Here is a 24,676-nt window from a genome sequence, read left to right on the forward strand (position 1 = left end):
CGGCACCATTGCACGACAGAGTTGCAATGCTTAACGTTTTTTCCCTTGACTCCCACAGCTAACACTAAGTGTGACCGCAGCGCCACCGAGTCGTACCGCTGAATCCGCAGTGGGCTTTCGCCACTAGCAAACTTTATGTCGCGTCCGTCAATGCACACTTACAAGTTTTCGTAAAACGGCGTTGTGCCTCTCGCCGCCACCGTCCTCTTCATGTTTACGCTGGCTTCATGTTTCTTTCTTTCTTGTAACACGAACGTTTTTTTTATTCCGGGACACACCAAGATTTCAGCGACGTCATATCCGTCACGGAAATGACGCAAGTACAACGAAGCACGCGGCCTGTAAAGGGTGCACTTCTGCACACAGGGTCTTCTTGCTCGGAAGCAACCTTTAGTAATAAAGAGCACGTTATACTTAGGGTTGTTCGTTTTCGGGCTTAATTTTTAACACGAAAGTGTTTTATGCCGGTATACACCAAGATTTGACTGACGTCGTATCCGTCACAGAAATGACGCCAGTACAGCTTTGCCGAAGCGACCCGCCAGCAGGACGTCGCTCGCCAAGCCCACCCAAAAAGACAGCCGTCGACCCGCAAATCACGCTCAGCTGCAGATTTCGCTGCACATTTCACTTTCGTGTTTTACCGATTCCTATGACAGAAGAATCAACCACAGTTTTTTGCTTCTTCCTCGTTCATCAGTGTCTGCTGCTGCGGGGCTAAGGAGGCGGACGGGTGGAGACGAATAGCTTGATGAGTGGTGGCGAAAAGAAAAAAATTGGCCGCGTATCTGCTCCTTTCGTTGCAAATGTCATCAAAAGACGATAGTCTTTGTGCACATTTGACAAGGGAATGCCCCTATTTGCTTTCCCGCTCACCTCTCATGCGGTTTCTGTTTCGTCTCGCTCATCCCAAGGTAAACACACTAAAGGTTTTCTCAAGGCGATGTGAATTTACCGCGTTCCACTGCTACAAGCGGGGTTCCTCGATGCCAGCGCTGCAGTACCGCGGAGACGCGCGTGAATCGAGGCGGCCGACTTCAAGGTTTATAGAACCGCGTTGCCGTGCTCCACGTGCGTTTCAAGCAGAACGTGAAACCTAGCTAGTGGAACCTTTCTTTGCTTTTGCCGCATGATTTCTCATATGCCGCCAGGAGGTGGTGCAAGCAACATAACAGCAGGAGGCGGTTTTCTGCAGTACATGTAGAATGTCATTTGCTATCGAAAAACCAAGCATCCAGAAATTTTTTAATAAAGGAATACTGCAAATATTCCTTGTGTACTAATTTTTTGTGTTATATTTGCGCAATGTCATGTTCTTGTTCAACAAAGTTGACAAGTATGAACATATAAACCGGGCTTAGACGTTTAAATTTGGCAGTGAGTATATAAGACTATTGCACAGTAAGCATTTTACTTTGGCCGGGTGGCTGAATCGAGTCACAGACAGACAGACGGACAGACGGACAGAGAGACAGACATACAGACAGACCAAAATTTCTGGGTTTAAGTAGCCCAAGAAAGACTATCGTCTTTAATAAAATACGTGTCGTTGATTGTTAGATCGGGTTAGGAAACGTTCTGGATATACAGTATGGAGAGTGCTTGATGTGTGGGAAGAATACGCGATGCCCATAGGCTAACTTGGGTTATGAAAAGCTCTGGAAGAACGGCAAGATTTATAAGCCAATTTTCAATAGCATCGCCTAGGATTCGCAGTGATATAACATTTCACGCACGCAACACCATTAATGTCTAGCCATTTGCCACACTTTCATTTTTGCAAACAGGGCAGCTCCTGTCAGGAATTTGTTTCTGACGTTAAAACCCGTAGCTTTTTGCCTTGACCATGTTTGCCTCACAACATACACAGCTGTAAAGTCATCGTGAAGCCGTCTTGCCTCTTGGCAGTGATTATATGTCTTTCTTGGTTATGTATATTTCGCCTTGTTGAGCGCAAGAAAAAAATGCACCATCACCCCCCCCCCCCCCCATCCCCCGCCTTCCCCGACCCCTTTGTGATGATAAGTCCTGCGGCTCACTCCTGTCCTTCGTAGGTCGTGAAGCATATGTGGCCAGTTGTCGAGCCAGATTGGTTATCTTCATTGGTTCAGCTGCGATTTCGGCTTGCTCTGTTACGTACACAGACTGTCCTCTGAAAGCGTCGATGGCGTAAAGGGAATCTTGGCGGGATCTCTCCGCTCTTGCTGAAGCAGTAACTTAGAAAAGTGTTTCTCATGTGATCACGTCCCTTATGTCTACGAGGGAAGTGGTTATGCAAGCAATCCAAAACTGCGCCGCCGGCTGTTAGGATTAGCGGCATTGTCTTTTCCTCCGAACGCGGAGAATTTTCCGAATATCTGGGATCGCTGCTCCTCGACATGAGCCTCTTTGGTAACTTCAGAGACCCGGCTTTGCTTTATCAAATTAGCTTTGCCTCCCATGACGAGGAAAGACAGTGTAACGCCCTTCCCTAACCTATATCGACTCCTACAGCTAATACCGTCCGCAAGGCGCGCCTGCAAAGCTTCCTGACCTTCTTTCGTGCTGTTCCCGTCGATACTGCACGAGCTCCTCACTTGATGCGGAGGAAGCATGCTGGGAAAGCGTTGTGCGGCGGAAGCTTGTCGCCGTTGACACTCAGGCGAGAGACGCAAAGCAGAGAGAGAGAAAGAGAGAGAGAGAATGGGTTATGCCGACTTCGGCTTTTGCGCCTTCAGGCATAGGGAACGCAGTTTTCGTGCGTCACATTCAAGTTGCGTGTACATCATTTCAATTCACTGTTTTCCTTGTTATAATTATCAGTAGAGCAGAAACTAACTCAGGGAGGCCCCAAAAGGCACCGGATATCATGTAAAGCAAGCATCGCTTTAGAGAACACTGGTTTGGAGAAGAAAGATGGGAGGTAGACTGACAAGTGCCCGTTATCGGAACATCGTATCTATAAATTTTGCATGTGCGAGGTAAAACTAAAACTTACAGGCACTGCAAAGAGCATGTGGTGTGTAAGCGGTATTGTAAGCTCGTTATCTTGTGGACTCCAGAAAGCGACGCCAATGTGCACGGTGGCGCGCGACCCCGCAGTAAGGAAACCGTCTTTACGCATGTACTCCTTCCTAACTGCGCCGCGATAAAGCATTCGGACTACTTCTGGCGCTAGGCTATGTGACGTTCGTGTTGAACTTGCGTAGCGCAAAAGGCATGTATTGAGTCAAGAACACCCTGGAGCAGCACTTTATGTTCCGCTTTTAAGTTGTTGCTCTTTTTTTCTTTGCGGGGAATTGCGTGCCCTAAACTTTTGTTTTCCTGTGACCACTGCACGGCAGGTTGCAATGTTTGAGCTTTGAGGCCTTTACTTAATTTTCAGCCTTCGCTTATAATGCATATTCACTGTCATAACCTTATCAAAAAACTATCCAAACTTGAGCTTCCGTACATCATTCCACTAAACGGAGCTTTTACGCAAAGAGCGTTTTAAAAATGTGGCTGCTTTTATCTGCTCCGCCCTCTTGTTCTTCATGGAAATAAAAAGCTATTCTATTTGTGTTTTCTCTAGAGCTATAGTTATTTCCGAGCTGTGACCTAGATACTTATTCTCTTTATGGGTTGCAAAACTGTACGTATCATTGCTTGTTTCGCAGGGCTCTTCCATAACAAAAGATCAATTCTTCTCGCTGGCTGCGCATTTTTCAGACTCCGTATATACTCGAATAAACAAAGAAGGTCTATCTCCTTCCGTATGCAATCAAGTCTCCTTTTTTGTTTCTTCCGCGCAAAGAATGGGATCGCCCTAAAAATTACCGCACGTCAAAAAGAATCAGCTATCTGCTGCGCACACTGTGGATAAGAAAAAAAAACGAACAGCCCTGATGAAAAGTGCATTCTTAAATTGAATAAGCTATAGGAAAAGAACGAAATCAAGAACCCTACTTTAGCAGAAATAAAAAAAAAAGACCCTGCAATCGGCACAGAGGCTGGCTTAACTCTATCGTATGTTCTGAGCCTATGGTTGTATAAGCGCGAACGTTGCTTCCAGAAAACGCTATTTTGTAAGCAGCCAACATCGTTAAAAGTAGGATATTTTGAAACGGTCGCCGGCCTCTAATCCTGCTGCCAAATTACGCCGGAGAGCCCCTTATGACGGCATGCAGTCACGGTACTCGGGAAAATTGGGGTCATGACGTTATAAATGTCAAGCACAAAAAGCGCGTTCGGAACAACTGCGAACCAAAAAAAAAAAAAAAAGAATGACGTTCATTTAAAGAGGTGTACATGAATCATCCTTGCAATAGCAGAGCAGACAATGAAATCTTGCGTCGAAAAGAAAGCCACAGAAAAAAAGAGACATGCGTGGAATCTCAACAAGTGGTATTCATTGCAAATGAACAGAAGTGGAGGTAGCATACCCAAGCCGTATACGCACTGCCCTCCTGCGTTGAACGTGCGTCACTGTTCTTCTTACGTCGGAGTTCGCGCCATGTGTCCGTGACGTGTGCTGCTGTCGCATGCACAGACCTCCGCATCTGCCCTTTCTTTTTAGTGAGTAGTATTTTTAGGCTGGCATCTTTGACAAGTGGGGACCAAATTTTTATTCGCGCTTTGTCGTGCTTTTCGTGCTGCGGAAAATCACTTGCGCCATCTATGGACAAGTTTCCATAATAGCGAGTTTTAAGACGAATTGTATACACAAACCAAACCTTTCAAATTAGCAGAACTGGGGGCACAGACCATACATGTCGGCACTGCTAGCGCACGGGTGGCCTTGGGGAAGATTTAGGGGAGAACAAAAGTTCATAAACAAAAATTACAGCGTTCCTTTGAACAAAATTCGTTCCAGATTGGTATTTCGCAAAAATAAATAAAGAACACGGATTAAATAACGGTGTCAAAGAAGGCGAGATAGAAGCAAAACAAAAACAAAAGTTTAAGAAAAAAAATTGGGTGCGTATCTGCTCCTTTCGCTGCAAATGTCGTCAAAAGACGATAGTCTTTGTCGACTTTTGCCAAGTAAATGCCTCCCTTCGCTTTCCCGCTCACCTCTCATGTTGTTCCTCTTGAGTCGCGCTCCTCCCAAGGAAAAGACGCCAAAGGTTTGCTTAAACCATTTTAAATTTCCCGCGTTCCCCTGCTCCAAACCGGGTGTCTCGATGCCAACGCTGCCGCACGGCGAAGACGCGCGTGAATCGAGGCGCCCTACTTCAGCGTTTATAGAACCGCGTTTCTCTAGTCCACGTGCGTTCCAAGCAGAACGGGGAACATATTTAGTGGAACCTTTCGTAACTGTTGCCACTTGATTTCTTCAAATGCCGCCAGAAGCTATATGGCGCGGGCGACAGCAGGCGACGGCGGAGTGATATTTTTTCTTCAGTTGATGAAGTATTTAATCTCGCCAAAATCAAACATGTACGATTTTTTATAAAGGAGCGCTGCAAATATCACTTCTGTATTAATTTGTTGTCTTATACATGCGTAATGTCTTGTTGTTCTTCAACAATATTGACAAGTATGAACATTACACCGGAATTAGACGGGAGCATTTAGCTGTGACTATATAAGACTATTGCGCAGGCATTGTTTTACTTTGGCCGGGTGGCTGAATCGAGTCACAGACAGACAGACGGACAGACAGACAGGCATACAGACAGACCAAAATTTCTGGGTTTAAGTAGCCCAAGATAGACTATTGTCTTTAAAAATTCCGCCTCGCGCTGTCGCGAGCGGCGCCAAACAACAAAAACAATGTGCATAGCTGAGGCCTGTTTCGGAGAGTCCGAGATGGTGGCTTGGGGCTGGCGCACCTTTATGTGCGACAGCTGGTAAACCGGTTTTTGTTTTGGCGAGATGTTCGTGACCCGTTCTTGCAGAGTGTCATGCAAGTACGGCTGGCGCGTGCTATGCCGGAATATGTAGTATCAACATGGTGCATGCCAGGTGGCGTGTATGGGTATTTTAAGGAAATAGTTATGACGGCCCGTTTTCTATTCGCACGTTTTTCTGGCGAGTACGTGACACGCAAAAAACTGTATAAGGACATTTGCGATGTTGTTTTCCCCGTCCCTATGTATAGATATAATTACCGTGCTGGGCCAGGCCAAAATGTGCTAAAGCACGTCAAAAGAATGGAGGTTCACCCTGGTGTGAAAACCTTTTTCTTCAAATTACACACAGGCACCTTGTCTGTTGGAACCTGGATGCAGGATAGAGGGATATCTGTGCCATGGGGAACTCAGTGTTCAATTTGTAAACAACCAGAAACGATAGAGCACGTTTTTCTGCATTGTTGGGTTGCGGTATTTTTGTGGGATGTCCTCCAGAGGACCCTTCATGAAGATTTCCCGCTGAGCCCTCATGGCATACGCTATCTAGCGGTGGAAAATGCGGAGGGGGCGCCCTTGGACCTCGTTATGTTGGTGGCCTTGCATAGCATATGGCGCTCGCGCATGGCCTGGCTCCACGGTGATGTGGACGCCCGCCCTACGCGGAAATGTTTTCGTGAGTCTATATCCCAGTACGTAGAAGTCCAGAAGCGCAAGGCATGCACACCTGAGTGGCTGTCAAGGATAGAACCCTTGACTACGCTTAGGGAATTTTAGAGAGACATCAGCCTTCATATAGGTTGGAGGCTTGTCGCTCGAGTTGCTCATGTGAATAAGTTTGTTTTGTGTTTCTGTGTTGTGTCGAAGACCGGCATTAAACAAAAAAAAATAGCGCCGGCTCTGCTGGCTTCAAACGCACAAACCTGCGCCTCAACTCCGCCTAAGAAGAAAGCGCGACAAAGGCGATTAAATTCGCACCATATATACGTGAGTTTGCAAAAAAAAAAAAAAAGCGAGCTTTACATTTTAGGTTTTCCCCATATGTATAGCAAAGTTTCACACGCGCTCACCACTCCCCCTCCGTGGGGATGGAGGGTCGCGTAAAATCATTTTAGCGGCGACGTTAAGTCGTGGCCGTTCTGTCTTCCTGTTTTCCTCTCTTCGACCTTTGGTGTGCGGGAATTAGAGCTGACGTCCGCTGACCCAGGAGGCGAATTAATTAGCAGCTCGGGTCGCTCAACGGAGGGCGCGCACGCTGGCAAAAGCAGCGCGACTCCCACGAGCGCGAGTCGGGATGAGCCGTAGTTTAATTAATGGAAGCTCCGCGTGTTGTCTCTGAGCGCTGTCACGGGGATATGTGATTACAGGGACAATTCTTGAAACTCTGAGAGCAGTTTCACTTTTTTGGCCGCCTGACGCGTCGTGCATACTTAAAGTGGCTCTACTGAGGACGCCGTCAGGCACAGTGCCGGATTAACCCTAGCGTACATGTAGAATCCATTAGTGCCACTTTACTGCTTGCCGCCATGGTGAGCGTAGTGGAGAATAGAGATGGAATGTGTTCACACAAGATGACGAGCAAAAAGGTCAGTCTGAGGCTGCGTTATTCGACGAGCTACTATGCGTAAAGTTAGGCGAAAAATTCTACGCACTCGCAAAGTGGATGTGTCCTGCACTTTGCAAATTGCTACCAGCGAAGAGAAAAAAAGACATCTAGGCAAGTCGCGGGAGCGATCTCCACCCGAAGTCTAAAATATTCCCCGGCAAAACGGCAGGATCCTGGATGAAAAGATTGCATATCCACCAAGCCACTAGGTGGCATTAATGAGCCCGTTGTAATGGCTGATTAGTGCATTGCAAGTAGCAAATAACTGCACCTATGTTTACCTTATTGAGCCGTCTGTACACCCCTGTGCGGCCTGGTCGTGAGCAGACATTACAGACGCCTGGTCGAGGCATCTTGTCCCTATAGCTGGCATGCCAAGTCAGCTCTTCATCGCATCGCGGTGCTTCTACGTGGCGGTGCTTAACGGCTGCCTTACCTTTAGTGCAGGCTGGTAGGACACTAAAGACGATAGTCTTTCTTGGACTGCCTAAACCCGAAAAGTTTGGTCCGTCTGTCCGTCTGTCTGTCACTCGATTCAACCGCCTGGTCAAAAAAACAGTTAAAATAATAATAATAATGTAATAATAATAATGACTTTATTTGGCATCAAGGATGCATGATGCAGGAGACCTGCAGAAAAAGCTGGCGTGATGCCAGCTTGACAAGGCCGCAGGCCCCCTCCCCCCTCCCCGAACACATGGCAGCAGCCGTCACACTTTCATAAAAATATTCCGGATCATACGCGTGAAATAAACAGGTCTACTACAAGAAGAATCATCACTGTACATGTGTAATGAAACGAAACGTGTAATGCTTGAACAAAATATAGTTTCAGAAAATGCGAAAAATGCAGGCGCATTAGCCTAAAAAAAAAATAACGCTTGCACACCAAGTAAGTGCATAAGCAGATTAGCAGCTTCATTTTAATTGAGAATTCACGTTGGATTGGGTTTTCGGATAACAAATGCAAATAAAAAAAACGTAGTGTACATATAAGAGAGGCTCGAGCCTCAGGTGTACAGGCGCAGCGCGAACAAAACGACCCAATAGGTGGCACGCGAGCGGTGCAAAAAGCGGGGGGAAAATGTGATTGCGTAGAAGCTCAGTTTTACGCATCCTGGGAGAACGATGCCGTCTTTCGGCGACATTTGCAGCGAAGCCAGCAGAAACGCGGCCAATGCTTCTCTCATTTTGTTTGAGTTTATTTTGATGAAATGGTACATAAATAGGCAAGAAAGTGTTGGGCCAACTGCCCAAGCTAGCGGAGGCCCATATACTAATGCGTTGGTAGCGAAAAACATACACGCAAGCTTTACATTTAAAAATTTAAAACGAGTAAATACACGTCAGCATATATGTACAGATACACATACGTACAAATGCTTCAATTTTGCAGCCATATATATATATATATATATATATATATATATATATATATATATATATATATATATATATATATATATATATGTGTGTGTGTGTGTGTGTGTGTGTGTGTGTGTGTGTGTGTGTGTGTGTGTGTGTGTGTGTGTGTGTGTGTGTGTGCGTGTGTGTGTAGAAATAAGGGTTGGCAGCCAAGAAAACCTCGGTAGGATATTGAAACAGATAAAGAATTTAGAACGAAAGAAAGAAAGCGATGATATATATATATATATATATATATATATATATATATATATATATATATAGAGGGTAGCAGTTGAACTTTTGAAGATGGTAGAGAACACAACAAAAGAAAACTTTGAACAAGGTAAAAGCACGATTGTTGCCAACGTTTCAGCAAAGAGACTTGCTTTCATCAGGGCAATCTCTCGCCTGGCTGGCACGCCAAACCGCTTTCTCACTTTCACTTCCTTCTTTCCTTCTCCTTTCTCACCTGGGGACCTACCTCTTTATAAAGCGTGTCCCTGTTACTGCTTTGCGCTTTCGTTTCTTAAGCAGAGCGGCCCCCCTCTGAAGCGGGCGCTACCTGTCACTCGTTCTACAAGCTGACGAACGATGGAAGACAGTGTTTTTGAAAGAGTTGTGTACTCCTCTCTCTTTTCTGCATGTTTAGGTTTGTTTTTGTTTTACGTTTTCTTTCTTTTTTTTTCTCTCTCTTTTTTGCAAACCTTCACCTCACCTCGCCGAGAGCGTGTTTGTTGCTACCTCTCTCTCCAAATCCCCCCTCTCTCTTTTTTCGGCGTCGTTGGACGACGAGCTTATAAATACGTGCACAGAAATACGAAATGTTGTCTTGAGAAAGATCGGCATCCGATCGAAACGTCGACCAATAAACAGTTTTGTTAGAAGCTATACCCATTTTTTACTATATATATATATATATATATATATATATATATATATATATATATATATATATATATATATATATATATATATATATATATATATATTTATATATATATATAGTTATGAGAAAAGGTCCCTGGCTAACTGAAAAACATAACAACATTTATTCTAACGTTTCGACCGGGGGCCGGTCTTTTTCAAAGATCTTTGAAAAAGACCGGCCCCCGGTCGAAACGTTACAATAAATGTTATGTTTTTCAGTTTGACTTCTCTATCAACCCTCCTCTATATATATATATATATATATATATATATATATATATATATATATATATATATATATATATATATATATATATATATATATATGAATATGGTAGTATCTGTGTACACGCACGCATATTCTCTGTATGAGTATACACATCGCACACTGGATGCATATACACAAAAGCACAGCACTGAATAGCAAGCCGTATACTATAATGATGGGAAATACTTGGAATGATATTTCGCAGATGCACACATAGGAAACTCCATCAGTTTATAGACTTTCACAGAAAAAATCTTTTTACAGTAAACACAGAATTACTAGATACTTTAATTTCCAGTGGAATCGTGTTCCATATTTTCTATCCGTAGTATTGTATGGCTCTTTGGCCGCGGTTATTTCCTGTGATTGGTTGGTTAAGCTTCCCATGGTTTGCATGGCGTGTATTTCTGGTGGCAATTGTAAACAGGTCGACTGGCATTGGGTAGTTGTTGTGTATCACCTTGGCTGGCCACATTAGCAAGACGCATTACGAGGCTTGGCACGTTCCACGCACAAGTCTTGTCACAGGAAACGAAGGTGGCCTCGATTGTTTAATGAGGTTGCTGGAGGGGGAGGGGAAATACCTTCTCGCCTCTCTTTCTCCCCCTCGCGCGCATTTTATGTATCGATAGTGTGTGTTCAGCGCAGCGCTAACCATAAGAAACCTTGTAAATTTTGTTATGTGCTTGTCTTCAAATATTCGCACACGTCTAAAGAACAGTCTTGCGCGTCATTTCCAACTCTTTGGCTTCCAACTCTTCAGCGTAAACGCTATTTGCTAAGCCCTCCTGCAGCGTGTAAGGGATAGCGGCAGGAAACGCGTTGTCCTCTGCATAATGCCCTTCGACATTTTTAACTTCGTGGAAACAAGAGGCGGCATTACCGCGGGGAATAATTATCACCCTGAAAAGCCTTGGCGGGTTAATGCGCGCTGCAAGTATGGATACGCGCATAATAAGCAGGTGGGTTGCAAGCTGGGCTAGTTGGAAAGACATTCTCGGCTGTCCTTGTGTTTCACTTCCTTCGTCTTCGTCTGAGTTCACGCTAGTTTTATCCAAGAACATAATAAGCAGCCGGAGGATGCGGGAAAATCGTGTGGTGTGTGCATAAAAAATGCCTGAAAGATGATAACAGCTGCATAATTGATTGTGGGCTAATTATTTCCTAATTATTCCGCGCAAAATTTTTCTGCAGCCCCCCCCCCCCCCCAAAAAAAAAGAAATAGCCTTCTTGGCCTTCTGCAGCCTGGTGAGCCTTAGACAGATCATCGTGAGCCCAGCATATCCTGCTGGCCGAACTATCCCATAAAGGGGCCGTAATGATCGCAGGAAATGTTCTGCCCGGCTCTGACATGTTACCCCTTCCATTTGGCAACGTCTTGCTTTGCTCCATAAGTATGCGTGCCGTCGTAGTCGCATTTAAGAGCTCTGCAGAGTATATACATGATTCTATGATTTTTTAACGCGAAAGTGTTTTATTCCGGGATACGCAAACATTTGAGTGACGTCATATCCGTCACGGAAATGACGCCAGTACAACGAAGCAAGCGGCCTGTAGAGGGTGCACCCCTGCACACGGGGTCTTCTTGAGGGAAAGAAACCTTTAGAACCAAAGGGTAGGTTACACTTGGGGGTTCGTTTTCGGGTTTTATATTTTAACACCAAGGTGTTTTATGTCGGCATACACCAAGATTTCACTGACGTCATATCCGTCACGGAAATGACGCTAGTACACATTTGCCAAAGCGAGCCGCCAGCAGGACGTCGCTCGCGAAGCACACCCACAAGATAGCCGCCGACCCGCAAACCATGCTCAGCTGCAGATTTCGGTGCACATTTCACTTCCGTGTTTTAAATGCAGAGCATTTTAGTAACTCACGATGTCACCCGCGTTGGCGTCCGTAGTCCGCGTCCGCATCGCTCCCCCTACACTATATAAATACTTGCCGGCGCCAGGTTTCGATCCTACGACTCTGCGGGCGGAACGCAAGGTGCACGGTGCTCTACCAACTGAGCCACAAAGCCGACACAGAACGGAAGGTTACGAACGTGCCTTATATCCTTGACTCATTCAACCGTCGGCCAGAGGTGCGCCCTCTCCCCCGCGTCCTCCTCGCCTTCCCTCCGCTTGCAACGCCCTCTCTCGCCGCGTTCGGTTCGGGCGCACAACAGGTGGGGACGTGCGCAACACCCTCTCTCGCCGCGTTAGGTTCGCGCGCAAGAACAGGTGGGGCGCTCGCATCGCGCTCTCTCGCCGCGGTCGGTTCGCGCTTAAACCACATATGTCGTTTAAGCGCGCTGCGGTCGCTAACATCTGTGGCGTGATCGTGACGTCAGCATCACGCGTTCGCGTGGTGGCGATTTCGGCGCTATAACACTCTCTCGCGAGGGGCATTGGATTGGATTCGATTGGATTGGCTTGGATTTGGATTGGATTGGATTAAAGTGGATTGTGTTGGATTGTGTTGCGTCATAGCCGCGCCACGTTGCGTCATAGCCGCTCCACGTTGCGTCATAGCCGCGGCAGGGGGTTCACGGCACGTTTCACCATCGACTTCATCGACAATGTCTACGCTGGAAGACAACAATTACAACAACAACAACCAATACGTAATCCATACGACTTGCAGGCGCCCCCCCCCCTCCCCCCCGCAGAAATGCTCTGCATTTGATCGTGCCCCTCGCGAGGGGGGTGTTTTTTACGTGCGCGTATATATACTGAGCTGAAGCTTGCAACACTCAGCGACCGCTTACGAGTTCACGGCAAACAATACCGTCAGAATAAAATACGCTAAAAAAACTCGTTATAACGAAGTAGATTTATTTTACCGATTCCTGTGGCAGAGAAATCAACCACAATTTCTTTTACTATAATTCTGGATTTCGGGCGCTCAACTTAGGCTGTCAATCATGCCGAGGAACTTACTTATTTCGAGGCAGAACCACGACGTTCCTAATCACTTACGGCGGCTCAGAAAAGGGACAGTCAAGGCGCGCAGAGCCGCGTACTTTAGCAGTTCACCACGCGTCCAGTTCATTCGGCGTGGTTAAATCGAACCGAAGGCTGCACTTGTTGCTTCAGGTTTACGCCTGAAACAGCGTAAAAGACGAGGCACCCAAGTGCTTCAAGCTTGCTCTTGTGCCCCTGTTCCGATGCGAAGCCTCTTGGGAGCCTTGTGCATGATGCGATTATTTGTGCAAACACGGCCCCGTCCTTTTCGGGTCTCTCTTCGCGTCGTCGTCCGAGCAACTCATCTGGGCGTGCACGCGTATGCGCAGACGTACCGCTCTCCGGAGGGCGGCGGCCGCAGCCAGCGCATCTACCTGCAGCTGTGGGACACGGCGGGCCAGGAAAAGTTCCGCAGCCTAACCACCGCCTTCTTCCGGGACGCCATGGGCTTTCTCGTGCTCTTCGACCTCACCAGCGAGCAGTCTTTCCTCAGGTATACTTTCTTTTCATCTTTTTCTAGCCTTTGCTGAGAAAGCCCATCCTGTGCTGGGGACAAACACTGTGCAGCTTCGAAACTTATCGCAGTGGCTGCACGTGTCCGCTGACCTAGTTAATACCTAATGTTCATATACGAGCTCCTAAAATGCCGTAAGCGGTGGTGCGCGTGAATGAAGAAACAACTAACAGAAAATAGCTATAAAGCAAGCCCGCAAGACATTTTCTCGGGAGGCTTTTCTTTGTTTGTTTGTTTTCCGGTGGCTGTTTCAGAATAGCGCACCGTCAACGCTATGCTTAAAGTCGCTGTCCCTCTGCTCTGTTACTGACCGCATTGATAATCTGCGGACTGAAGGCCGCATCCTTGACGAAGGTTAATTGCTTTAACCGAAAATACGTCAGAAATGCGCGCGTTTCTTTTGTAAAGCCGCTGGCCAAATTTCAGCGGATGGTTCATCTTTAGAAGCGAGCAAAATAAGTGAGCGTTATTTAGCCAGATAAGACTAAGCCTTTTCATCCGCTTCCTGTACATGACTGCGCCGTACTCTTGGCTAATTCAAACCTGTGCTCCTGGCAAGAAGGATGTATGATACGTGACCTGCTTCCGACGAGTGATTGAAAGGAGCCATGAAGGCAAAATACAAGTTGGGTTTATTACAAAGACTGTTTAGTCCCGATAACAATGATACCAATATCATCGCGATCTTCAAACAAATAACGGAGATTTAAAGAAAACGTGTGAAGCAGTCGCGACCCCCTAGCCAATTTCCCGCAACTTTTCTATGACGTCACAGAACCTTGTTTGTGCGATTGGCGGCCGCCTAACTGACCTGTCCCCACGACACATGACTCGACGTCTGTAATGGGGCCTCTAGTTCCATTTTACCGCATCACTTGAATGCTAACGTGCAGTTAACGCACTGAAAATTATGTTTTATTGTTGGCCCGTATGACGTCATTCTTGCTCATAACACGTCACTGTGGCGCAAAATTTGAAGTTTTTTAATACTTCTTGCTTTTTTTTTCGTTAAAAAACATATTTTGGGGCTGTAATGGAGCTGAGTGAGATACTGAATCATAGTTCTTTCAAATTAAACGAAGTTGTATTTTCTCTTCATGGCTCCTGGAAGGAAGCTAGCGCTTGTACTCTCTCTCTCTCTCTCTCTCTCTCTCTCTCTCTCTCTCTCTCTCTCTCTCTCTCTCTCTCTCTCTCTCTCTCTCTCGCTCGCTCGTGTCACATATTTAGCGTCAGTTTGTTTTTAAGGGAGCGTCACCGATTTTTAGCTGTGCACTAAATCACTTTTACTTTCTTTCTGGTAGAGTGGACTTTCTGAGTTGTCTGCACAGCAGGCCAGCCAGCTGTCTCCCTCCTTCCTCCTCCATCCCCTCTGTTCCTTCCATATTAAATTTTTCACTGCTTTCCTTACCGCGGTACCACTGGGAAAGTTTTGTAAACTTGCCCAGTAGAAGAGTTATTTTTTAAAAACGATAGTCTTTCTTGGGCTACTTAAACGCAAAAATTTTGTTACGTATGTCTGTCTCTCTGTCTTAAAATTCTTGGAGACGTTTACATAGGCAAAACATTTCCAGACTTCTAACTCTGGTGGCAGTGTTCATATTTGTCAACATTGCTGAGCCAAAGAAAAACATTAGGCATATCTGAGGCAAGGCATCAATACATAAGGGACATTTGCGTTGTTATTTTAATTAAAATAAGGTGTGTGACTGATTTCTGCAATAGCAAGTGAAAAATACGCGTTGAATACAATATTTTGATCCAAAAATACCTTCCGGCCGACCGGCGGCATTCCAAGTAACGAACGGTTGCAAGCAGTGGACAGCGGGAAATGCGAACTGACTTTATCAAGCCTCCACTGTGCTTATAGTGGGAGGAGCGAAACGGGAGGGGAAGAGCCTGAGAGGTGGGAAGGTAACCGAAAGGAAGCATTTACGCAGCAGTAGAGGCGACGACATTTGCAGCGGAGTGAGCAGATACGCGGCCAATTTTTAACACACCATCGCCCTCCTTACGTGGTTCATTGGAATGCGATTTTACCAAGTCGGAGGGTACTACGAAGACATTAGTATAATCGGAAATTTAGCCGACAAACCGGAGACCACTGTTAGCGAAAAGATTGGCTTTGCTTCTACAGTCGCGCCGGGATAAGAGGAGGGGCCCCAGCAAACAGCCGAACATCTAACGCCCAGTTTGGACGGCCGGCTGTACGTCCGTGTTCAGATGCACAAATTTTGGACGTGCAGTGGACATCCAAAAATGGATGTACAGGTCCGAATGACATCCGCCAGTAAACGTACAAAGTTACTACGGAGCATAATAAAATGGCTTCAATTGGATATATAAAAGCAAGAACTAAAAAGCTACTTTGCTTTTAAAATAAAAAGATTTTCATCACCACTCTGACTTGATTGCAACTTTCATCTATTTCTAAAATCAAGCCTATTTCTTTTTTACTTCATTGAAGCGCATGATCTATTTGGGGAAGGATATATAACAATTGAGAACCGCTGACGAAACATGTGAAGCAAGTTCACAGCTGTGTTCATATGGTGCTCTGCCCGGCAGTGCGTTGGTCTTGTGCGGTGTGGTATTCGTTGCAGAAACATAATCTTTCTCGTTATGTGATTTTATAAATTTTTACTGAACATCCAAAATACGTCAGATTTCGGACGTTCGGGTGGACGTACGGAAGTGTTAAATCCAGACGTCCCACGAACGTACATTGTACGTCCATCGGTCCTGACACGGACGTCGTACGGACGTCCGTTATAGCCTGAATGTACGTACGTTGGACGGCCGACGGACGTCCGGTGGTTGCTTAGGGGAGCGCGGACGTCAGGATTTCGACGTCATCGCACTACCTCTTTCACCTTGAATCCACAAAGAAACGGTTGACCAGCTCTACACTTTTTGTAGCCTTCGATGACACACTCCTGGAAGTTTGTCACGTTGTTGTATCCCTCGGCGCCATTAACTGGTTGCGCATTTTCTCGCTTGCCGTGGCACGAAACAGGTTCACTCTCTCCTCCTTTCCCCCTGTGCAGCATCCGCTCTTGGCTGGAGCAGCTGCGCACGCACGCGTACTGCGAGAACCCCGACGTGGTGCTGTGCGGCAACAAGGCGGACCTGGAGGAGGGCCGCGCCGTCAGCGAGGAGCGCGCCCGCGCAGAGGCCGCCAAGCACGGCTTCCCCTACTTCGAGACCAGCGCCGCCACGGGACACAACGTGGGCCGCGCCGTGGACGCGCTGCTCGAGCTGGTTATGCGCCGCATCCAGCACACCGTCGACCGGGGCGGCGCCGGCCCGCCGCTGCCGCACGCCACCACGGCCCGGTCGCCCCTGAGCGACGGCGACCCGCTGCGCAGGGCACCCGGCGAGGACCCGATGCCGCCGCCGCCGCACAACGGCTGCACCTGCTAGTGTTAGGCTGCGCGGTGAGCGTCTTGCCCCCACGCTTTATTCTCGCCCCCGCCCCACCCGTGGGGAGATTCGCAATCGCGCACCTGTACATGCAGGACGAAATTGTAGACGCGGAGGGCGTGAACAGGGAAGGTCGCAGATCGCTGCGTAGGCAGACCATAAGGGCAGCGAGGAGTTCTTCACGGCGAAGCTTAATTTTCTTGGTCTCACTGGGGTCGGTGGCGTTACCTAAAACGCACTACACGAAAGCCAACTTTACACAACGAGAGGGTGCGTGATGATGATGATGATGACACAATAAAAAAAAGCTTCTGTGGTCGGCCGTCCGCGTTATAAAGCCGACGTCTGTCCGATTGCCCCATTCCAACATCGTCGAATCAGTTTGGATTTTAAAGCGAATTTGAACGCTTCACTTTGGACGGCGATGACGGGTGAGGGGGGGGGGGGGGCGCTTAGCCTTCTTGTGAGGAATTCGCTTGCTATCGTCTGAGTTTGGACTTTGACTCGCAGGCAGTTTGCACTTTGATCATTGAAGCTTTTACTTTTATTGCCCCGGCTTGACTTTGGCACTTCACCATTTGATTTTCGCATGCAAGGAAGCTTCCCTGGACAGAGGTGATTTGAATTTTTACGATAAAGCTGTTTACCTCTACACCCCAAGGGCACGATCGTGTCTGCACGCCAACAAAAACTGCGAGGAAGCACTGCGCGACTCTACGTCTCCTCGAGGGTGTTCCGCTTCTTCATTGTGTGCCAGAGCCCCCTGGAACAGGGCGACCGTCCCTGTTTCCCTGAGATATTGCGTCTCGTGTGGATCCCAAAACTCTCACAGTGTGGCAAACATGGCACTAAGCGCATGCATTCACTGATGCTGGTGCGGCGAGAGACCAATGCCGCCCACTGTGGGGATACCTGTAGTGTAAACACTAGTGGCCGAATGCTCATCTTTAACACCAAAACACACATCGACGCCTCCATTATGTTGGCACGTTGCACTGTTGAGACAAGAGGCACGCCAGCGGGCATTGCGAAATGCGACAAGCAGGAGTGGTTACTTTCTTTTCTCTTGGGCAACTTTGTACTCGTATGCTTCAACGACCCTGATCATCCAACCACACTGTACATATATATGAAATTAGGTCTCAGCCAATTGACCAATGTCACTGCCCATTACTCGATCTAAAGCAGTAGTGCAGCGGTTCTCAAATGGGGCTCCCCAGGCCTCAAGTGGGGATCCAAGAAAGTGTTTCAGGGGCTCTGCAAAGCCCTTCCTAGAAGTGCGCCACCCCCCGCACACTTTCCTTTCTCTTTGCCAAACTTTTTCGGCAGCGGCTTTGCTGCATGACACGTACGTTTTACTTTTCCACGTAGCACGTGTTATAAAGTTGTAATTGTGCAGGACAAGTCAACCTTGTGGAGAATCCAGACACACAAACGGCAAGCATATATAAGTATACGTGTTTGGGCGGCTTCAGCTAGTGCTAATTGTCTGACAATAAGGCGCATATCAGCATAAAAGCCAAAGTAAACAAAAAAGTCGGGCATTTGATAGGTGTATGGAAGCCTTCAGGTGCAAGTGCAAATGGTTTGACACTGTGACACCGATCCGTACATATTTCGTTGTGGGGCCCTCCATCACTTCTGCAGGTCCACGACGGATCACCGGCACACTCGTGGTTGAGAGCCACTGCACTAACGCATTTCATGTCCCCATTGGAAAGGCGTATTGGTTCTACAACTGCTTTGCTCGACAGCCACTTTGGCAGGGTCGGGATGGCGTAATTTTCTCACTTGTCAGGCATTGTGTGTCGCCTTCACTTGATGCCCACTACTTCTACAGACTTAGTGTTCTCCATGGCTGGGTGCCGTCTCTCGCATGCCGTCACGTGCTCTCCCCACGAGCCGCGCTCCATTTTTGCGTCATCCACCATGGACGGTCTACAGCGCCGGATTCAACCACTGACGAAGAACACAATTTCCCCTTTAAATATTCAGAGCACCGCAACTCCAGTCTGGTGCAATGTAATACGAAGCACTCTTGGTTTGCTACGAGGACAACACTACGAATCATGGATCGAGTAGGCATCCTCCGAAGAGAGCCCCTCAGAGACTCTGCACCCGAAGGGGTCATTATTGATGTGCTTCCTGAAATGGCGGTCCGCGCTGTAACGAGGCCGCTCAAGATGCCCTCTACTGCACACCGAAGCTGCATCAGAATGGCATCCCGGCCTTTCGGCGTTTGGGAGACTTTTCCTCCCATTGTGGTGTTCCGCATTCATTCTTTGGGAGCTGCGTCTTCTCGGCATAACGGCGTTGGACAGCCTTGGCGTGCACATATGTCCTCAAACTCGACTGGGTGGGATGAAGACCCGTGTTGAGGAACTGAATTTGCGAGCTCTCGCCCCTTCCAGCACCCCTGGCTTCGTTCCTCCTCAAATTTGAAGGCCGCATTGCGAGCCTTATTGGTGTCCATTCCTTAGCTGCTTTGTGAAAGCGCTTAGAACCATCGCAAAATCGCGTTGAATTCATGCCAAAGGCTTCGTTGCAGATGGCTTCCAAAGACAGCAGCGTTTAAACCAGGTAGCGCCTTCTTCTTGATTCGGTTGTATCGCGCAGATTAGTGGGGGCAAAGTCCACTGGGGGCAAAGTCTAAACACTGGGGGCAAATTCCAACTCGTCCCACTGCAGCACCAGAGGCTTGGGGGCCGACGCTTGTCATCAGCCGCCACCACTGGATCACCACTGGCGACCAGCAGCCAGTTCCCTAATGAGTGGCCCAGCCGTGACGACCCAGCAGCTGCATGCAGCACAGCGGATGCCCTCTCAATAATGCACATACCCAATGAGTGCGCCGCTGTGACGTTATACGGCGACCGGCTGAAGAGAAGGCCTCGTGCAGCCAGCCACTGGGGGACGGAACTGGCCTTGATTATGATGATGATAATTAATGACCTCCCCTTTGAATCGGGGTGACAGCATGTGCCATCGCACCTATCCTAGTCATCCCTGGGTCCTTCAAAAAAGGCTTCAGCACCACCTACTGTTTCTGTTCTTCAGCTGGTCACCGTCGCGCTCATCGGGCGCGGATTGTTGCCAAAGCATCCGCTGGGCCGCACGCAGCTTGCGCAACAGACTTGCGCCGTGTTTACCTGCTGCCACTGCTGACTCAGAGTTGGGTCATATGGTGGGTCACACGGGCTGCATGGGTGGGTCTCCAGTAGGTCTCTTTAGCCACTTGGGGGTCACGGGTCCCTGACGAGTGGTGGCCAACCCCGGTGCATTGGCGCAGCCGGGAGGGCAGAGAAAGTCAGTCGAGAATGCCAAGGAGGGTGCATGCATGGGCACGGGAAGTAGTTCAGCAGTTGGTTTTTTTTCCTGTGGAAACTAGAAATTTTGAAACCAAAGAAAGTGAAGGTAAACGTGCTTCCCGGGTGGGGCCATAGCCCACGACCTTCAGGTACGCGTATGATGCCTTACCAACGCGGATGTACTCCACTGTCCTATGTATTTTTGTCTATGTATCTAGCTTGTGGTAGCAGCAAGAGCCACTCCGATAACTCACGGTGAGGAGGACCTTCTTTATATCCCCCAGGTGCGTCTGCGAGTGCGTGTCAACGAATCTGAAGCTCATGTCTGCGTGTGTGTTTGTGTAGGAATGCGGCCACCATCTGATTATGTCTTCTTCCCTGTTCCTCCGTGTGAGCGGATGCAGAGAAGCATTCGTGCGCACTGGGTGCCTGGTAATGTTACGCATTCCGTGCGCTTCGTGGGGAGGTGGGGAACCACCGCTCCTCTGCGGCACCCGCCACTGTGAAAGAGCAACAGCTTTCACTTGAACAAAAATGTAGCCACGTCCTCAATACTTCACGTTCTTCAAAGTAAGGCACTCCGTCCAACAGGGAAAAGATGCAGTATGCCTACCTCTGGGTCATTTTAAACTAAGTTTCACTTACAGGTGCTACAAATAACAGCTGTACTGAGCAGCGACTGTGAGCGTAGCTTGCGTGACGTTCCCTTTCTATGCTTGCAGGGACGATACGCAGAGAACAGAGGCCACCCCATCGAATGAACACGCTCTCCCCACCGCCAAGTTCCACCCGTTCGGCATCCAAGGAGGGGCCACCTGCCGCGGGAACTGCACCCTTGCAAAAGCGCTTTCCCGGAGCGCCTGCATTTTGCCCGGGGAACCCACCCGGCAGGGGTGACTCGCCAAGGGGGCCCTTACCCGCGCTTTCACCAAAAATGCCACCCTCCTCCTTCTGCTCGTTGGACGGATTCGGGCAGCAGTGCTTTCCCTCCCTCCCCTCCTTTGCCGTTTCTTACAGCTTCTCTAAGAATGCGCTCCGAGAATGGCAGGACTAGCGAACGAGTGCAGTGCTTTTCTGGCACACACGGTGTCGCATTTCGACGTCTTTTACCTTGCGTTTCGCCAAGCAAGCTCTGCTCCCGTTTCCTAGTCAGCGTGCGCCAATTGCCCAAGCCTGAACCGTGGCATACGATAGCAGCTCTTCTTCCAGGGCCACGGACGTCGTCATTGTTGCCGTCTTATCTCTTAACACGTGCGACGACTGCGCAGAAGCCTCATCGTGTATTCAGGGTAATATCTAGTCGTGCGCAAAGGTGTTGTGACGTACGAGGTAAGGATCTTAAGGCCATGGGTTGTTTCTTCGTAATATAATAAGCGAACAGGATGGTGTCTTGGTTATATGGGTGAGACCGCAACATCATGGCAGTAGTTCTGGGGTGCACGTGATCGTGTCGCTTCGAATCTGCTGTCCACCTAGCTAAGACACCTAACGTCGCTTTCGATGGCAGACTCGAGCAAGTGCACTGAACTCTGTCTAGGTTAAAACACTGCCCAGTGAGTGTCCAGTTGTTTCCACGTGGCTGAGGGACAAACAATGCTGGTGCTTCATTAAATATGTCTTTGTAAAGGCGCCAATGATGGGGATGTTGTCGAAAGTATTCGTTTGGTTGGCAGATGGAATATAGGGTCTTTCCGCATTGAACAAAACAAAATTGGATTCAAACGAATCCGAAAGTTAGCACCGCAAATTTATCTTAAATATCACCGTCGCATAGTTCCAGAGGAATCAGTTCTGCCAGGTGGATGAAGCCGATGCGATTTATCTGGGTGAGCGGATGGTGTGTGTGCATGTGTTTAACAGCGACATCACATGGTGGAATTCCGCGGTACATTTTCAAAGCTTGGATCTCCTGGTTCAAAGCTCATGAATCTACAGCACTGCCAGTGCCGGGGTCTTCGGAGCTGGTTTTTTTTAAGCTTCGTCTTGTTACTATGTCAGAGGCACAATGTTTCGCTCCACTCTGCGTGCTGGAACTTTATGACAATTTTTATTTTTATTTAGTTTTGCGTAGGACTGCACCAACAAATTTCACGAAAGTTTCCGGGTTACGTGCATCTAGTCCTAACAAGCTCTAGTCCCTGCCTGCACTTAGCTGAGCACTCCACGAAGCGCACATGCTGGCAGAATTTGCCGTCTCCCGGTTTTTGACAATCTATCGCACAAAGTAAAAACAAGGGCCAATTTTTCGTCAGCTGAGAAAGAAATGCGGATATTTTTAAATGCTGCTGTTCAAGCCCCGTAACAAGCTTTATAAATGTGGTCTAGAATTTCAGTCTCTTTTATTTGTTTGTTTTAACACTAGGAGGTTAAAAATCTTATGTAAGATTATGATATACAGTCGAACACGGATATATCGAACTCCAAAGGGATCGCGAAATAGTTCGATATATGAAAAGTTCGATATAAAAAATATGCGCTCTGAGACCTCAGCTGTGGCGCACGGCCACTTACTGATTGGCGCATTCAAGAATGACAACTAATTCCGCAATAACGACGCAACAGGATGCTTTATTTGCGTGAAACGAAATCGCTAATCTTGGCTAAGTTTGGAATTAAAGACGCTGGTCTCGATATTCTCGAGGCTATCCAGGTGTGACAGCCCAGTTCCTCCCATGTCGCCGCAACTACGTAGAATCAAGCTGAACGCAGCCGCCAGTTCACCAGCGGAGTAGGATCGTGTAGCCGCATCCTCGTCCGGACGATCTTCGCCACTCGAGCTATCAGCCTGGGTTCCTGCAACCACAGCTACGATATCCTCGTCACCGACGCTCGCAACAGCCTAAACATTGCTGTCAGTGTTCACGAAGTCGCCAGCAGACAGTCCGGCTGGAACAGCAGCCGGGAAAAGGGACGACAGCTGGCGAAACGTGTCGTCCACGCCCTATTCGTCGTCGTCGCCGTCTTCGCAAGCTTCCGAATGTTCGGCCGTCACGAAGCCTGCCTTCCGGAAACAGTTGGCCACGCTCTGCTTTACGCTGTTCCAGGCACTCGTCATCATGTGTACGGCCCCCAGCTGGTCAACTTTGAGCTCGGTGCCCACGCGGAGGTTCATCAAAAGCGTATTGAGGAGTTGCCTCCTGTACCCAACCTTGAACGACTTAGTTGAGTGGTCGAGGGGCTGCAGCCTGGCTGTTGTGTTAGGAGGCAGAAACTTGAGCTCGATGTTGTCGAGCTCGCAGGTGGTTTGGTTGGCCGAGCAGTTATCCATGAGAAGGCAAGCGGGACGCTCCGACGCCCTGACTTCTGTCTCTGTTGGGTTTCGGCGAAGGCACTAAGCGACCGCGGAATTTGGGGGTGCAGCGACCGCCGAAGAGCACCTTCCAGCTTTGGTGGTGTTCGATATACCAAATGTCGGGAAAAATATCGTTCGATATAAACGTACGAATTCCTATGCTTTTACACAGAATTTTCAAGGGCATAATTCATGAGTTCGATATAGACAATAATTCGATATACCCGTGTTCGATATATCCGTGTTCGACTGTATAAACTATAAACACCGGGTCTGAAACTTACAGCAATCAGTTGCACCCTCGGTGTAACGTAAAAAAAAAAAGCATGGCAGACTTGTTATTGCACGGCTTGTTGTTCTGCTCGCAGAATAACAAGCCGATTTTGAGCGAAACTGTTACTGCGACTGTCTTCTTTCAATCCCTAGAAAACATTCCCAACTCCTCCAAGCACCACCATGGTGCCTGCGCATAATCATCTCGTGCAAATTTAAACTTAGCGCCAATTTTACTTCTTCCGAACACCGGACAAACAACCAACACACTCCGTAAAACGTGCGCACAACACTTTCAACTGCTTGGATTATTGATCTTTTTCCCTGTCTGCCTGCTCATCAGTGATAAAATTCCCGATTCCCTGCGTTCGTATCAAACTGCAGCCCTTCGCTCCATCTTCGAGGCTTTTCACACGCACGCCTCGCACTTGTGCTCCCACTCGAGAGTCCTGTTGACTGCATGCGCTTTTCGAATACCCGATTTCATCACTCAGCAGGGTATATACACCCAGGTCGAATGCCCTGTTGGTCACCGCTTTTCCCCGCGCCCTGCCGCGAGTGCAACCCAGACAGCCTTCCCGTTCTGAAACCCTTTGTGCCTCAAGTCGTTCCGACAGTGTGACGCCTGTAAGTGCAGCCACGCGTGTCTGCCTGCGTACAGGGTAAAGGCAAAGCGCAGCCCGGACGGTGCACAACGCCGCCCTTTTAGCAGCGCTTGCAGGAGGCTGTCTCCTGGGAGAGCCTGTGGCGCGGATGCACAGTTCTTCTTTAATGAAACGCGTGGTCGTTCGACTGTTGTCAGTGCTTCAGTGCACCTTGGCCTCCGGCAGGTGGCGGAGGGCACGCCAAGAAGACTTTCTAATATATTTCTTGAGTGTGAATAAAATGAATGAAAAACG

The 24,676-nt window shown here is 48.2% G+C and overlaps 1 protein-coding gene across 2 annotated transcripts in view; it reads left to right on the top strand.

The window, feature by feature from the left end:
- Positions 1–24,676, top strand: part of LOC144178213 (ras-related protein Rab-27A-like) — a 131,281-nt gene extending 106,605 nt beyond the window's left edge. For both annotated transcript variants that reach the window (XM_077705892.1, XM_077705891.1), the window contains exons 3-5: positions 13,300–13,463; positions 16,529–16,918; positions 20,935–24,676. In XM_077705892.1, the coding sequence (XP_077562018.1) occupies positions 13,300–13,463; positions 16,529–16,904 (540 nt within the window). In that variant the 3' untranslated portion in view covers positions 16,905–16,918; positions 20,935–24,676. The remainder of the gene's footprint in view (positions 1–13,299; positions 13,464–16,528; positions 16,919–20,934) is intronic.

The sequence above is a fragment of the Haemaphysalis longicornis genome, unplaced genomic scaffold (genome assembly GCF_048455015.1).
Source record: "Haemaphysalis longicornis isolate Haplotype H1 unplaced genomic scaffold, Haemaphysalis longicornis Haplotype H1 scaffold_4, whole genome shotgun sequence".
In the NCBI taxonomy this organism is placed as follows: Eukaryota; Metazoa; Arthropoda; class Arachnida; order Ixodida; family Ixodidae; genus Haemaphysalis; species Haemaphysalis longicornis.